The 16218-nt window shown below is 39.1% G+C and overlaps 1 protein-coding gene and 1 pseudogene across 1 annotated transcript; both read right to left on the reverse strand.

Moving 5' to 3' along the window:
- Positions 1-6666: 6666 nt before the first annotated feature.
- Positions 6667-7623, reverse strand: LOC115503429 (olfactory receptor 7G1-like). The gene has a single exon (XM_030299633.1). The coding sequence runs from the start codon at positions 7600-7602 to the stop codon at positions 6667-6669; it is 936 nt and encodes a 311-aa protein (XP_030155493.1). The 5' UTR covers positions 7603-7623.
- Positions 7624-11730: 4107 nt separating this feature from the next.
- LOC115503448 lies at positions 11731-12671 on the reverse strand (annotated as a pseudogene).
- Between the last annotated feature and the right edge of the window lie 3547 nt (positions 12672-16218).

Consider the following 16218-nt stretch of genomic DNA (forward strand, 5'->3'; position numbering starts at 1 on the left):
CATTGTTAATTCCCACAAGGATCAAGAGGAGGCCAATTCAAATACTGCACTAAATATACCATTTTGATTATTTGAAACATTTGGTAATTTTATGAATAGAAACAGACTGGAGAGGCAGCTGAAGATTCTGTCTGGATCCCCAGAGACCTCGGAGGCAGGCAAATCAGATAATATACAATTATGTCGAGAACCAGGAATAGGAAGATTAGGTAAACTTTACCAAATTTCCTGTCCTCACTGCCACAAAATTGTAAGTAAATGCCACAGACTTGTTTAACAGTCATCCTGTTTTGTTTTGTTTTTTTTAAAAAGCAGATTTCTACTTAGGAAGAAATGGTCCTGGCCATACTAGAGAGTGGATACAACATTAATTAATGGAGACACCTGAGTATTGGTGCAAAGTACAAGGAAACATATGAAGAATATCACAGGCAGAAGGACCTTGGATAAGTTGGTTCTAATCATCCACTACATGTACTCTCTTCATGGCTTCCCTTGGATGAACCTGTAGTAAAACATCTGCCTTCATTTCCAAACATTGATGTAGGTTACCTGGCTGGTATCACAGTGTAATAATGATTGACATTACCCTCGAATGCACCATCTGGGAGATTTGTACTCAGAAAGGGCAGAGGGACTGAATGAGACCTAAGCTCCTGAGCAAGATGCATCATCTATGGGAGGAGGCTCAGATATGCCACTACTTTTCATAGGAAGGATTGCTGAAATAAGTTAGTGGTCACATGCACAGTGCAGTCTCTGTATCCCTAGAGATTCAATTTCCAAAGCTCCTCATTAGTCAAACAATTTTATTGTCACTGAGATCCCAGGGCAGTGCAAATCCTTCAAGACCAAAACTCTGGAAGGAAGGACTTCCCTGACCCTCTGTGTCCAGGTGCACACCATGTAAATTTCCTCACCTATGTCTGCTCATCTCCATTTCAAATGCTTGGTAAATGACACACCATCCTTCTCTAATTGGATAAGAGTCTTCTTGTCTTAGTTGTGGACAAAGGCATTGCTCTCTAATCAATGACATCAAGAATTTTGGTACCTATTTGGGATGTAAGAATACAGTGTGCAAGTTCATATATCTATTATATATATTTTAATATATCTTAAATATTATATATTTTATGCTATATTATATGTATATATTTAAATAAGATTTTTAGATTTAAATTCAAGTTATTTAACATACAGTGTTACGATGGCTTCAGGAGTAGAACCCAATGATTCATCTCGTACATAAGACACCCAGTGCTCATCCCAACAAGTGCCCTCCTTACTGCCCATCACCCATTTAACCCATCCCCCCCACCCAACTCTTCTCCAGAAACCCTCAGTTTGTTCTCTGTATTTAAGAGTCTCTTACGGTTTTTCTCCCTCTGTTTTTATCTTATTTTTCCTTCCCTTCTCGTATGTTTATCTGTTGTGTTTCTCAAACTCCATATATGAGTGAAATTGTATGATATATGTCTTTCTCTGACTGACTTATTTCACTTAGCGTAGTACCCTCTAGTTCCAACCATGTTGTTTCAGATGGCAAGATTTCATTCTTTTTCATCATTGAGTAGTATTCCATTGTGTATATATACCACATCTTCTTTATCTACTCCCCAAGTATGTTAACTAACTTTAATATAAATTAAAAAAAAAATAAAAATAAAACAAATATAGCAACAAAAAAAGGAATGCAGTTCTGAAACATGCTAAAACATGGACAAACCTTGAACACATCATGCTAAGTGAAATAAGCCAGATGCAAAAGTACATGTATTTTATGATGTGTCTTATATGAAATATCTAGAGTAGGAGAAATCATAAGAGACAGAAAGTAGACTAGAGGTTGTCAAGGGCTGGTTGTGTGACATTAGAATGAGTTATTGCTAAATGGCTACAGATTTTCTGTTTGATTCTGAAAAGCTGTGAAAATAGACGCAATGGTTGCCCAATATTGTGAATGTAATTTTGCCATTAAATTGCATACTTAAAAATCATGAAAGTTGTGTATGGTGTACAAAGTGGTCCAGTTTCATTCTTTTGCATGTGGCTGCCCAGTTTTCCCAAGACCATTTGTTGAAAAGACTCTTTTTTCCCATTTTTTTTTTTAGTTTTTATTTAAATTTCAGTTAGTTAACATATAGTACTATATTAGATTCAGGTTCACAATACAGTGATTCAATAATTCCATGTATCACCTGGTGCTCATCATGGTTCTCATCACCTGTTTAACCCAGCCCCACCCACCCACCACCTCTCAGGTAACTACCAGTTTCTTCTCTATAGTTAAGAGTCTGTTTCTTCAAAACAGATGAACAAAGGGGGAGGGAAGCAAAAATAAGATAAAAACAGGGAGACAAACCATAAAAGACTCTAAAATACAGAGAACAGATTGAAGGTTTGTTCTTTGTAAATGGGCAATGGGCATTAAGGAGGGCACTTGCTGGGATGAGCACTGGGTGTTATATGTAAGTGACGAATCATTAAATTCTATTCCTGAAATCATTATTACACTATATGTTAACTAACTGGGATTTAAATTTTTAAAAGAAGAAAAGTAAAACAGAATAAATGAGTTTGTTTTTTCGTTTGGCCTCTCTCCTTCTTCCCTTTGCTCATTTGTTTTATTTTTTTTAATGTTTTTATTTATTTTTGAGACAGAGAGAGACAGAACACAAGTGGGGGGGAGGGTCAAGGAGAGAGGGAGACACAGAACCCGAAGCAGGCTCCAGACTCCAAACTGGCAGCACAGAGCTTGATGTGGGGCTCAAACTCACGGACTGCGAGATCATGACCTGAGCTGAAGTCAGACACTCAACAGACTGAGCCACCCAGGTGCCCCATCATTTGTTTTATTTCTTAAACCACATGAGTGAAATTATATGGTATTTTTCTCTGACTGACTTATTTCCTTTAGTATAATGTTCTCTAGCTCCATCCCTATTGTTGCAAATGGCAATGCTTCATTCCTTTTTATGACTGAGTAATATTTCGTTGTATTCTTTATCCACTCGTCAATCAATGCACGCTTGGGCTGTTTCCATAATTTGGCTATTGTAGATAATGCTGCTATAAACATCGGGGTGCATGAATCCCTTTGGTTTAGTATTTTTTGTATTTTTGTTAGTAGTACAATTGCTGAATTATATGGTAGTTCTATTTTTAACTTTTTGAGAACCTCCACACTGTTCTCCACAGTAGCTGCAAAAGTTTGCATTCCCACCAACAGTGCAAGAGGGTTCCTCTTTCGCCACATCCTCACCAACACCTGTTTCTTGTGCTGCTGATTTTAGCTATTGTGACAGGTGTGAGGTGATATCTCATTGTTGTTTTGACTTGTATTTCCCTGAAGGTCAGTGATATTGAGCATCTTTCATGTGTCTGTTGGCCATCTGGATGTCTCTTTGGAAAAATGTCTATTCATGTCTTCTGCTCATTTTGTTTGGATTATTAGTTCTTGGGTGTTGAGTTTTATAAGTTCTTTATATATTTTGGATACTAACCTTTTATCAGATGTGTCATTTGCAAATCTCTTCTCCCATTCCATAGGATGCCTTTTAGTTCTGTTGTTTTCTCTGCTATGAAGAACCTTTTTTATTTTGATGAAGTCTCAATAGTTTGTTGTGTGCTTTTGTCTCCATGCCTCAGGAGACATACCTAGAAAGAAGTTGCTACAGCCATTGTCAAAGACGTTACTGCCTGTGTTTTCCTCCAGGACTTTTATGGGTTTAGGTCTCACATTTAGTTCTTCAATCCAGTTTGAGTTTATTTTTGTGTGTGATGGAAGTCCTAACCACAGCAATCAGAAACAAAAAGAAATAAAAGGTATCCAAGTCAGCAAGGAGGAAATAACTTTCACTATCTGCAGATGACATGATACTCTAAATAGAAAACCCAAAAGACTCCAACAAAAAAGTGCTAGAACTGATAAACAAATTCAGTAAAGCACACAAAAACAATGTACAGAAATCAGTTGCATTTATATGAAGCAATAATGAAGCAGCATAAAAAGAAAATAAGGAATTGATCCTATTTACAATTTTGTTTTGCACTAAAAACAAGATACCTAGAAATAAACCTAGCCAAAATGGTGAAAGACCTAGACTTTTATAACTATAATATACTGATGAAAGAAACTGAAGACACAAAGAAATGAAAAGACATTCCATGCTCATGGATTAGAACAAATATTGTTAAAATGTCTATACTACCCAAAGCAATCTATTCATTTAATGCAATCCTTATCAATATATCAACAGCATTTTTTCACAGAAGTAGAACAAACAATCCTAAGATTTGTATGGAAGCATAAAAGATCCCATATAGCCAAAGGAATTCTGAAAATAAGTTAAAAACAGAGAGGGAGGCAAATCATAAGAGACTCTTAAAGACAGAGAACAAACTGAAGATTATTGTAGGAGAGGTGGGTAGGGCAATGGATTAGATGGGTGATTGGCATTAAGGAGGGCACTTGTTGGGATGAGCACTGAATGTTATATGTGAGTGATGAATCACTAAACTCTACTCCTGAAACCAATATGACACTATATTTTAACTAACTTGGATTTAATTAAAAATTTTTTTATTTTATTTTTTATTTTTTAAAATTTACATCCAAATTAGTTAGCATAGAGTGAAACAATGATTTCAGCAGTAGATTCCTTAGTGCCCCTTACCCATTTAGCCCATCCCCCCTCCCACAACCCCTCCAGCAACCCTGTTTGTTCGCCATATTTATGAGTCTCTTCTGTTTTGTCCCCCTCCATTTTTATATTATTTTTGTTTCCCTTCCCTTATGTTCACCTGTTTTGTCTCTTAAAGTCCTCATATGAGTGAAGTCATATGATTTTTGTCTTTCTCTAACTAATTTCACTTACCATAGTACCCTCCAGTACCATCCATGTAGTTGCAAATGGCAAGATTTCATTCTTTTTGATTGTAAAATGAAAAAAAAAAAAAGAAAGAAAAGCAACACCAGTGGTATCACATTTCCATACTTCAAGTTACATTACAAAGCTGTAGTAATCAAAACAATACAGTACTAGCACAAAAACAGATACAAAGATCAATGGAAAAGAATAGAAAACCCAGAAATGAATCCACAACAATATGGTGAATTAATCTTTCACAAAGCAGGAAAGAATATCCAATGGAAAAAACAAATGGTGTTGGGAAAACTGGATGGCAACGTGCAAAAAAATGAAACTAGACCACTTCCTTATACCATAAACAAAAATAAATTCAAAATTATTAAAGACCTGAATATGAGACCTGAAACCATAAAAATTCTAGAGGAAAACACAGGCAGCAACCTCTTTGACACTGGCTGTAGCAACTTCTTTCTAGACATGTCTCCTTGGACAAGGGAAACAGAAGCAAAAATAAACTATTGGGACTTTGTCAAAATAAAAAGCTTCCGCACAGTGAAGGAAACAATCAATTAAACTAAAAGGGAACCTATGGAATGGGGGAAGATATTTACAAAGGACATATCTGATAAAGAGATAGTATGCAAAATATGTAAAGAATTTCTAAAACTCCACCCCCCCCAAAATAATCCAATTTAAAAATATGCTAGGTGAAATAAGTTAGTCAGAGAAAGACAAATATCATGATTTCACTTGTATGTGGAATTTAAGAAACATAACAGATGAACACAGGGGAAAGGAAAGAAAACTAAGATTAAAAACAGAGAGGGAGACAAACCATAAGAGAAGTTAAATACAGAGAACAAAGTGAAGGTTGCTGGAGGGGAGCTGGGTGGGAGGATGGGCTAAATGGGTGATGGGCATTAAGGAGGGCACCTGTTAGGATGAGTCCTGGGTGACACATATAAGTGATGAATCACTAGGTTCTACTCCTAAAACCAGTACTATACTGTATGTTAACTTGAATTTAAATAAATAAATTTAAAAATTTTTTTAATGTGCAGAAGACATGAATAGACATTTTTCCAAAGAAGTAATCCAGATGGCTAACAGACATATGAAAAATTTCTTAATATCATTCATCATCAGGGAAATACAAATATCTTTATTATTTTGGCATTTTACAATCAGCATTACTTTGTCTTAGTAGAAACGATGGCTTCCTCACTGATCAGGATCAATCTCGAACCACTGAGATAATCACATAATAACAGTTTTGTAGACAATAAAACTGAGTATAGTGAATGTTGATGTTACCCTGCACTGACACAGTTTACCAGTGACAGGTATCAGGAATTACTGGAGTATGAAAGAACAGCTCCTCCCATGTCTCACAATTGGTTTGTCTCTGGAGTATAATCCACATGGCCCTAACCATGAGATTAGGCAGAATCAAATCTCTGCTATAAAACACAAGCTTGCTTGATCCTTTTCCTGACCTATCCAACTTCTCCCACTTCTCTTTTAACATTTCAGTATAACCCTTGCCTTGGGACAGCTTGTGAGGAACCTACCAAAAACACCAAGCTTAGGAATGAAAACTTATTTTTGAAATACAACAGAGCTATACAAAGAACAAATCAAATTTCAACCCAAAATTACAATCAAGTTGCCCATGATGTTACCTAGTCAATTTAGAAGAAGTTGGTGATGCAAGAATCAGACATTCAGAATCACCCAATATTTCTGTCACTTTGATTCATTCTAGAAACCCCAGTCCACACAGATAACACAGTCACAGAAGAGAAGTTCTACTTATCAGTTTCCTCAAGGCTCCCTTCATGTCCCTGTTCCTCAGGCTGTAGATGAAAGGGTTCATCATTTGAGGGACAACAGTGTACATCATTGAAAGCACTGCAGTGTTTCTGGAAGAGTTAGTAAAAGCAGAACTAATGTACACCCCCAAACCTGTCCCATAGAACAAAGACACAACTGACAGGTGAGACCCACACGTAGAAAACGCTTTATACTTTCTGCCCACGGATGGCATCCTCAAAACAGAGGACACTATCTGAGTGTAAGAGAAAATGATTCCACATAAAGGAATACCACCAAATACGCTAGTTGCAAAATATATCAGGATGTTATTGATGAGGGCGTCAGAACAGGCGAGCTTGATCACCTGAACAACCTCACAGAAGAAGAGAGGGATTTCGACGTCTGTGCAGAAGGTCAGCTGCAACACCATCAGACTGTGCACCAGGGCATCCACGATGATAATGAACAGGGGGAGTAGAATCAGCAGACTACAGAGGCAGGGCTTCATGATGACTGTGTACCTCAGTGGATGACAAACGGCCACATAGCGGTCATAGGCCATTACTGCAAGGAGACTACTTTCTAAACTTGCAAAAACTAGAACAAAGTAGATCTGGGTGAGGCAGCCTGCATAAGTGATGCTCTGACTCTGGGCCTGGATATTCACCAGCATCTTTGGGATCGTGGTTGTGCTTAAGCAGATGTCAGTAAAGGACAGGTTGGAGAGGAAGAAGTACATGGGCGTGTGGAGGTGGGAGTCCGAGGTGACAGCCAGGATGATGAGCAGGTTTCCCAGGATGGTGACCAGGTACATGGACAGGAACAGGCTGAAGATGAGGGACTGCAGTTCTGGATTCTCTGTCACTTCCATGAGAAGGAAATCTGAAACATGTGTGTCATTTCTAGGTTCCATATTGGTGATTAATCTGATGGAAAAGACAGATTTAATCAAATGTGTGTTTCCGAGATTGGCAGGAGGAGCATCACTGGAGGCAAAAACCATCTTGGGATGGGATGGAGACTAATAGAGAGGAATAAGATACGGGTGCCTTCTGTATGTGTATTATTCTGTTTCTTTAAAAATGAAAAAGACTGAAGCTGATATTGTAGAGCATCAACAATTGTTAAGTCTGGAAAGGGTGACTAGGTAGTCATTTTTTACACTACATTGTTTATGATGTTCTGTTTATTAAACATTTGGTGATTTTATAAAGAGAAAACAAACTGGTGAGGCAGCTTAAGAGTCTGTCTGGATCCCCAGAGATGTCACAGGCAGGCAACTGAGATAATACATACATATGTCAAAGTGAACTTTTCCAAACTTCCTGTCCTCTTACCACTTCTAAACTGCAAGTAAATGTCAGAAAATTTTATAACAGTCATCATGTTTTTTGAAAGACAGATTTCTATCAGGAAGAAATGGTCCTGGCCACACTCGAGAGTGAATATGATATTAGTAAATGGAGCATTAATAAAAAGCATGAGGAAACACGTGAAGAAGACAACGGACAAACGGGAGGACCCTGGGTGAGTTGGTTTCAATCATGTGGTGTGTGTGCTCTCTTCACAGCTTCCCCTGGATGAACCTGTAGTCAAACACCTGCCCTCATTTCCAAACATTGAGTAAGGGGTGTTAGGTTACCTGGTTGGCATCATAGTGGAAGGATGACTGCCATCTCTGATGTACCGTATGGAAGATCTGCCCTCAGGAAGGGCAGAGGGATTGAGTGAGACCCAAGCTCCTAACAAGACAGATCATCTATGGGAGGAGACTCAGCTATGCTACTACTTTTCACGGGAGGAATTGTTGAACGAGGTGGGCACAGGCAGATTGCAGTCTCTGTATCCCTGGAGGTTTAATTTCCAAAGCTCCTCATTAACCAAGAAATTTTATTGTCACAGAGATCCCAGGGCAGTGTAAATCCTTAAAGACCAAGACTCTAGAACGGTGGAATTACAGGTGGTGCTTTCTTGACCCCGTAAGACCAGGTGTACACCATGTCCATCTGGGTCTGTTCATCTCCATTTCAATCCTTTGCAAATATAGGTACACCATCCTTCACTAATTGAAATGCAGTCTGCTTTTTTTTTTTTTTTTTTAGCTATTAATGAAGGGATCTCTACCCAAAGAATGACATCAGTAAGTCTGATACCAATTTTAGTTGTGAAAGTATAGTTCGTATATATTGATATAAATAATACATTTAAAACCAAAAACAGTAAGATACCTAGGAATGATGCTAACCAAAGAGGTTAAAGATCTGTACTCTGAAAACTATAGAACACTTATGAAAGAAATTAAAGAGGGGTGCCTGAGTGGCTCGGTCGGTTAAGTGTCGGACTTTGGCTCAGGTCATGATCTCATGGTTCGTGGGTTCGAACCCCACATCAGGCTCTGTGCTGACAGCTCAAGGTCTGGAGCCTGCTTCAGATTCATTCATTCATTCATTCTCTCTCTCTCTCTCTCTCTCTCTCTCTCTCAAAAATAAATAAACATTAAAAAACAATAACTATGACAAAATGAAGCAAATTGCTGAAGCCAGCGGTAAAAATATGTGAGAAGACAAGACTTAAGAATATATAGGCTATATTAAGCCATGTAAAATATGGAACACAATGATAACAGTTAAATCTTGTGGAGTACTTGCTACATGTCATGCGTTGTCCTAAGTGTTTACAATGCTTTTGAGGGTAGACTCATCAGCAGGAGTTACATTTCATACAATCAGTAATTATTTTTGCCACACCAAGGTTACATTAAGTGGATGGCATACAATCCTATTCTCAGGGAATAGATTAAAGGGGATATATTCAGGATGATTCCAGGCAATGTCAAGTAACAATAGAGCCAGAGTTCGACAGACCGTCTGTCTTCGGGCATCATATCTGGATAAGATGCCTGTATCTGTTGCAGCCATCAGTACCCGTGATGGAAACAAGCCCTAGACACAATCACCACATGGAAAAAAGAATAATTTTTCCTCTATATTCCCTACCTCTTAAGTAGTTATCAAGAATACATAACATTTCTGGGGCGCCTGGGTGGCTCAGTCAGTTGAGCATCCGACTTCGGCTCAGGTCATGATCTCACAGCTTGTGAGTTGAAGCCCTGCATTGGGCTCTGTGCTGACAGCTCAGAGCCTGGAGCCTGTTTTGGATTCTGTGTCTCCCTTTCTCTCTGCCCCTAACCCACTCGCATTCTGTCTCTATCTCTCTCAAAAATAAATAAACATTAAAAAAAAATTTTAAGAATATATAACATTCCAGGGGCACCTGGATGGCTCAGTCGGTTAAGTGTCCAACTTCGGCTCAGGTCATGATCTCACAGTTTGTGGGTTCGAGCCCTGCGTCGGGCCCTGTGCTGACAGCTCAGAGCCTAGAGCCTGCTTCGGATTCTGTGTCTCCCTCTCTCTGCCCCTCCCCCACTTATGCTCAGTCTCTCTCTCTCAAAAATAAATAGACATTAAAAAAAAAATAATATAACATTCCTTGGCTAAATCAATAACACAAGAAACCATAGGCATTGACATGGATGTGGAGAAAAAGAAAACCGTCATGCACTGTTGGTGGGAATGCAAACTGGTACAGCCACTGTGGATAACAGTATGAAGATTCCTCAAAAAGTTAAGAATAGAACTACCCCATGATCCAGTAATTGTGCTACGGATATTTACCGAAAAAATACAAAAACACTAATTTAAAGAGATACATGCATGCACCCTGATGTTTATTGCAGCATTATTTGCAATAGCCAAATTATGGAAACAGCCTAAGTGTCCATTGATAGACTAATGGATAAAGGCATGGTATATTATATATATATTATATTATATTTTTATAGCATATCATATCATATCATATCATATATTCAAGGGCTCCATGAATGGCCAGATTCACAATTTCGACTTTGGCTCAGGTCATGATCTTGCAGTTCATGGGTTCGAGCTCCACATTAGGCTCTGTGCTTACAGCTCAGAGCCTGGAGCCTGGAGCCTGCTTCAGAGGAGTGAAATCTTGCCATTCAGAGCACTTGAATATTATGCTAAGTGACATAACTCAGTCAGAGAAAGATAAATATGATTTCACTCATATGTGAAATTGAAGAAACAAAACAAACAAGCAAAGGGAAAAGAAGAGAGAGAGGCAAACTAAGAAATAGATTAACTATAGAGAACAAACTGATGATTACCAGAGGGGAGGTGGGGGGGCGAGGATGGGTGAAATGAGTGATGGGGTTAAGAGGACACTTCTCATGATGAGCACCCAGTATGCATTGAAGTGTTGAATCACTATATTGTACGCCTGAAACTAATATAAACCCTATATGTTAACTAACTGGAATTAAATAAAAACTTTTAAAAATATATATATATATATATATATAACATTCTTTATTGCTTGTGTCTTTAGAGGCACAGTTACTTTCTTTTAGCAGGAACAAAGGGTTTTGTTTTACTAATTAAGATAAATCATTTCACTATCATCTCAAGCCACTGAGATAATCAGATTATACGCAATTTTACAGATGATGAATTGAGTGTAGTAACAGATGCTGATAGTGTCTTTGCACAGATACAGTTTACCAGTGATCACTCAGGCAATTGCCAAATTAGGTATAAAAGATCAGCTCCTCCTGTGTTTCACAGCAGGCTCACTTTCGAGGCGCAGTTCAAAAGCATAATAATCTATGGAATTGGCCAGAATTTTGTCATATGACAAACAGACTTATTTGGATCCTCTCCATGATCCATCCAACTTCTTTTCTTTGAGTATTCAAACAAAGTCACCTAAATGCCCTACCTTGGGTTCAGCTTTATGGACCTGACAAAGAAACTGAGTTTGACAATGGAACTCATTCTTGAAACATCACAGAATTGTACAAAGAACAAATAAGTTTCAACCCAAAGTTAAGATGAAACTACCCATCGTGTTCTATAGTCATTTTAGAAGAACTGGGGATGCAAGAATCAGGCATTCTGGCTCACCCAATATTTGTCACCTTGACTCATTCTAGAAACCCCAGTCCACGCAGACAACACAGTCACAGAAGAGAAGTTCTACTTATCAGTTTCCTCAAGGCTCCCTTCATATCCCTGTTCCTCAGGTTGTAGATGAAAGGGTTCATCATTTGAGGGACAACAGTGTACATCATTGAAAGCATTGCAGCATTTCTGGAAGAGTCAGCAAGGGCAGAACTAATGTAGACTCCAAAACCTGTCCCATAGAACAAAGACACAACTGAGAGGTGAGACCCACACATACTTTATACTTTCCACCTGCTGGTGGCATCCTCAAAACAGAGGACACTATCTGAGTATAAGAGAAAATGATTCCACACAGGATACCCCCAAATATACTAGTTGCAAAATATATCAGGATGTTATTGATGAGGGTGTCAGAACAGGTGAGCTTGATGACCTGAACAACTTCACAGAAGAAGAGAGGGATTTCGAGGTCTGCACAGAAGGTCAGCTGCACCACCCCCAGACTGTGCACCAGGGCATCCACGATGCTAATAAACAGGGAAAGAAGAATCAAAAGGCCACAGAGATGGGAGTTCATAATGACACTGTACCTCAGTGGATGACAAATGGCCACATAGCAATCATAGGCCATTACTGAAAGAATACAACTGTCCAAACTTGCAAAAACCAAGACAAAGCAGATTTGGGTGAGGCAGCCTGTGTAACTGATGGATTTGCTCTGTGTCTCGATGTTCACAAGCATCTTTGGGATGGTAGTGGAGGTGAGACAGATGTCAACAAAAGACAGGTTGGAGACGAAGAAGTACATGGGGGTGTGGAGGTGGGAGTCCAAGTTAACAGCCAAGATGATGAGCAGATTTCCCAAGATGGTGACCAGATACATGGACAGGAACAGGCTGAAGATGAGGGACTGCAGTTCTGGATTCTCTGTCACTTCCATGAGAAGAAATTCTAGAATGCTTGTTTCATTTCTGAGTTCCATATTGTTGATGAATCTGATGGAAATGATGTGGTAACAAGGCAATGAAATGTTGATTCCTGGGCAAGCAGGAGTATCACCAAATGCAAGCACCATGTTGGGAAAGGAAAGACTTAAATGGAGAGAGATACCCTCTTTATGCATATTATTTTGTTATTTTGAAGAAAGATTTAAAGTTAGTAAAGCAACGAGTCAACAATTTGTTAATTCTGGAAAGAGTTGAGGAGTTGTCATTTTTAAAATTACACTACTCATTCTGTTTTGATCATTTGAAACATTTGGGGGCACCTGGGTGGCTCAGTCGGTTAAGCATCTGACTTTGGCTCAGGTCATGATCTCACAATTCATGAGTTCAAGCTCCACGTTGGGCTCTGTGCTGACAACTCAGAGCCTGAAGTCTGCTTTGGTTTCTGTGTCTCCTTCTCTCTCTGACCCTTCCCGGCTCATGCTCTTTCTCTGTCTCTCAAAAATGAATAAATGTTAAAAAATAAATAAATAAAAGTAAAATAAAATACAAAACCATTTGATAGCTTTATTACAAGAAACAGGTAATCAGACTGATAAGTCTATCTGGATCTCCAGCTCCTTCCACAGAGACCTCACAGCCTGGCAAAGAGATAAGGAATTAAAAGAGGGAAAATGCCCAAGCTACCTCTTGGTAACAATCACCGTATTTGCAAATGAGCATGTTCTTTCTGAGAAGGAAAATAGTATTTCCTTATAGAGAGAGAATAGGGGACTGGCAGAATGATAACTATTTGGGGACTGGAGGAAAGATACAAGGGAACATGTCAACAAGATAGAAGACAGGAAGGAGGCAAACAGATATCTTGATTTTAATCCTTTTATGTATGTACTCTTCTCAAAGTTTCTGCTGGATAAACGTAGTAAAATACATGCCCTCATTTCCAAACACTATGGGACATCGGTTTACCTAGGTGACATCACTGTGGAATAATGCAGGTCGACTCTGCTAGGTGTTGAATGATAGAGACCAGAGCTCTATCCATAGGAAGAGGAAAGGGACCAATTGAAGCACCAGGCCCCTGGGCAAAAGGGATCATTGCTGGGATGAGACACAGGTATGCTGTGTCTTTACTGGGGCAGGGCTGTTGAGTGAGGATGTAACAATTTATAGTCTCTGTGCCTCTGGAGGATCAATACCCAAAGCTCTTCATTAGCCAAACAATTATATTGTCATTCTGATCCCAAGGCAGTGCAAATTCTCTTAAGACTAAAACAATAGAAATGAGGAATTCCAGATGGTTGATCTTATGAGTCTAGGTGTTCACCACTCATTTCTCTACCTGTTTCTGCTCACATCTATATCACAGAGCTTGCAAATGTGGTCATGCCCTCCTTGGCTGAGTTCCAGTGTTCCTTTTTTTAAAGATAGAACCAGTGGGGGCACCTGGGTGGCTCAGTTGGTTAAGGGTCCACTTTGGCTCAGGTCATGATCTCACAGTTTGTGAGTTCAAGCCCCGCATGGGGCTCTCTGCTGAGAGCTTGGAGTCTGGAGCCTGTTTCAGATTCTCTGTCTCCCTCTCTCCCTGTCCCTCCCCTGCTCACAATCTGTCTCTGTCTCTCAAAAATGAAAAAACATTAAAAAAATTTTAAGATGGAACCAATGGCATCTGTATGTAATCAATGATATCAGGAAGCCTGAGAATTGTAGGTGTGAACCATATATACATAATTCAGCCATAAGAAGGAATGAAATCCTGACAGGTGCTACAATACGGATGAACCTGAAAACATTAGTGAAATGAGCCAGATAAAAAAGGGCAAATATTGTATAATTTTAGTTTAAGGTACCTTGAATAGGCAAATTCATAAAGACAGAAAGTAGAATGTGGTTACCAATGGAGGGAAGAAAAGGATTGATTTTTTATTGTGCTGGAATATATTAATAGGTGTGTCTGTGCTATTAAAATCATATTGCTATTGGCAGGGTGAGCAAGATCTCATCAGGAAATATTTCGGGGAAGTTTATTTTCCCTGCTTTTTTATTCTTGTGATATTGAAAGAACATTTCTGAATTTTCATTTAATGAGTCACTTGTTTTAGTGGCTCATTTGTAAAGTGCTTGAATTTCTTTTTAAACATTTTTTTTAACATTTATTTATTTTTGAGAGACAGAGACAGAGCGTGAGTTGGGGAGAGGCAGAGAGAGAGGGAGACACAGAATCTGAAGCAGGCTTCGGGCTCTGAGCTGTCAGCACAGGGCCCGATGCAGGGCTCAAACCCACGAACCGCGAGATCATGACCTGAGCCGAAGTAGGATGCTTAACCAACTGAGCCTCCCAGGTGCCCCAAAGTGCTTGAATTTCTTAGTCTTTACCTTTTGGATTGTGCTCATTCTTTTAAGAAATGCTTAATTTCTCTGTGGTAATAAAAAATATTTTCTTATATCATCTTCTGAAATATTTAATCCCTCTGATTCTTGTGTTTAACGCTTTGGTACATTGGAATGAATTTTTTTGGGGGGAGGAGTAGTAGTATAATATGTATAGCATAAAATTTACTACTTCAGCCATTTTAATGTGCAATTCCATGGCATTAAGAATATTCACAATGTTGTATGACTATTACCACTATCCATATCCTGAACATTTTTATCATCCCAAGCAGAAATTCTGTACCAATTAAATGATAGCTTTTTCTCAAAAGAGCTTTCAAAAGGAACCTAACACTTTGACTTTAGCTCATGTAGCTGGTTTCAGACAGCAACAGAATTCATTCGTGTTGTTTTAAGCTGCTAAGCTTGTGGTAAGGTGTTACAATGGCAATAGGAAACCAATACAGGACACTTATCTCAATGTGGGCTCATGATAAAAACAATGCCTTCTGGATGTCTCCTTGGAACGATTATGTTTGTGTTGAAACCTAAGGAGAGGCTGTTGGTTTTCGTTTCTGGGTCTGAAAGGTCTCTGCACTGTTGCAGGCATCAGGGACCACCAGGAAGACGACTGTAGGCAAAAGCCAACCCATGGCAGAGTGAAATGCAGCCCTGTGGTTCTCTGCCTGGACCTACAATATCCCTGAAGTTTTATCTATTTATTTATTTTATATTTGAGGAGAGAGAGAGAGAGAGCGAGCAGGGCAGGGGCAGACAAACGGAGACAGAATCTGAAGCAGGCTTTAAGCTCCGAGCTGTTAGCACAGAGCCCGACCCGGGACTCGAACTGAACGGGGCTCAAACTCACAACCAGGGAGATCATGACCTGAGCCGAAGTCAGACACCTAACAGACTGAGCCACCCAGGTGCCCCATCCCTGAAGTTTTTGTAAGGAAAGATAATTGTTTTCATCATCTGACCCTATTGGAGTTGAGAATTTTGCTTTATTATAGTTGAAGGCATGCATCCTCACTGATTGAGTTGAAGTATCTCACACCCCCTCCAAATATAAACTAATATAATCATGCCAATTTTATGGACGAGGAAACCGAGTTTAGAGAGTTAAAATAAATTGTCAAAGGTCACATGGCTATGTTTCAGCAGAGGTAGGATTCAAACCCAGCTGGTCTGATTCCAAAATTCTTACCCTCACCACTTGACCTCTGG

This window comes from Lynx canadensis, chromosome A2 (assembly GCF_007474595.2).
Source record: "Lynx canadensis isolate LIC74 chromosome A2, mLynCan4.pri.v2, whole genome shotgun sequence".
Lineage (NCBI taxonomy): Eukaryota > Metazoa > Chordata > Mammalia > Carnivora > Felidae > Lynx > Lynx canadensis.

Coding starts and splice junctions, on each gene's coding strand:
- LOC115503429 (XM_030299633.1), bottom strand. CDS start 7,602: ATGGAACCTAGAAATGACACACATGTTTCAGATTTCCTTCTCATGGAA.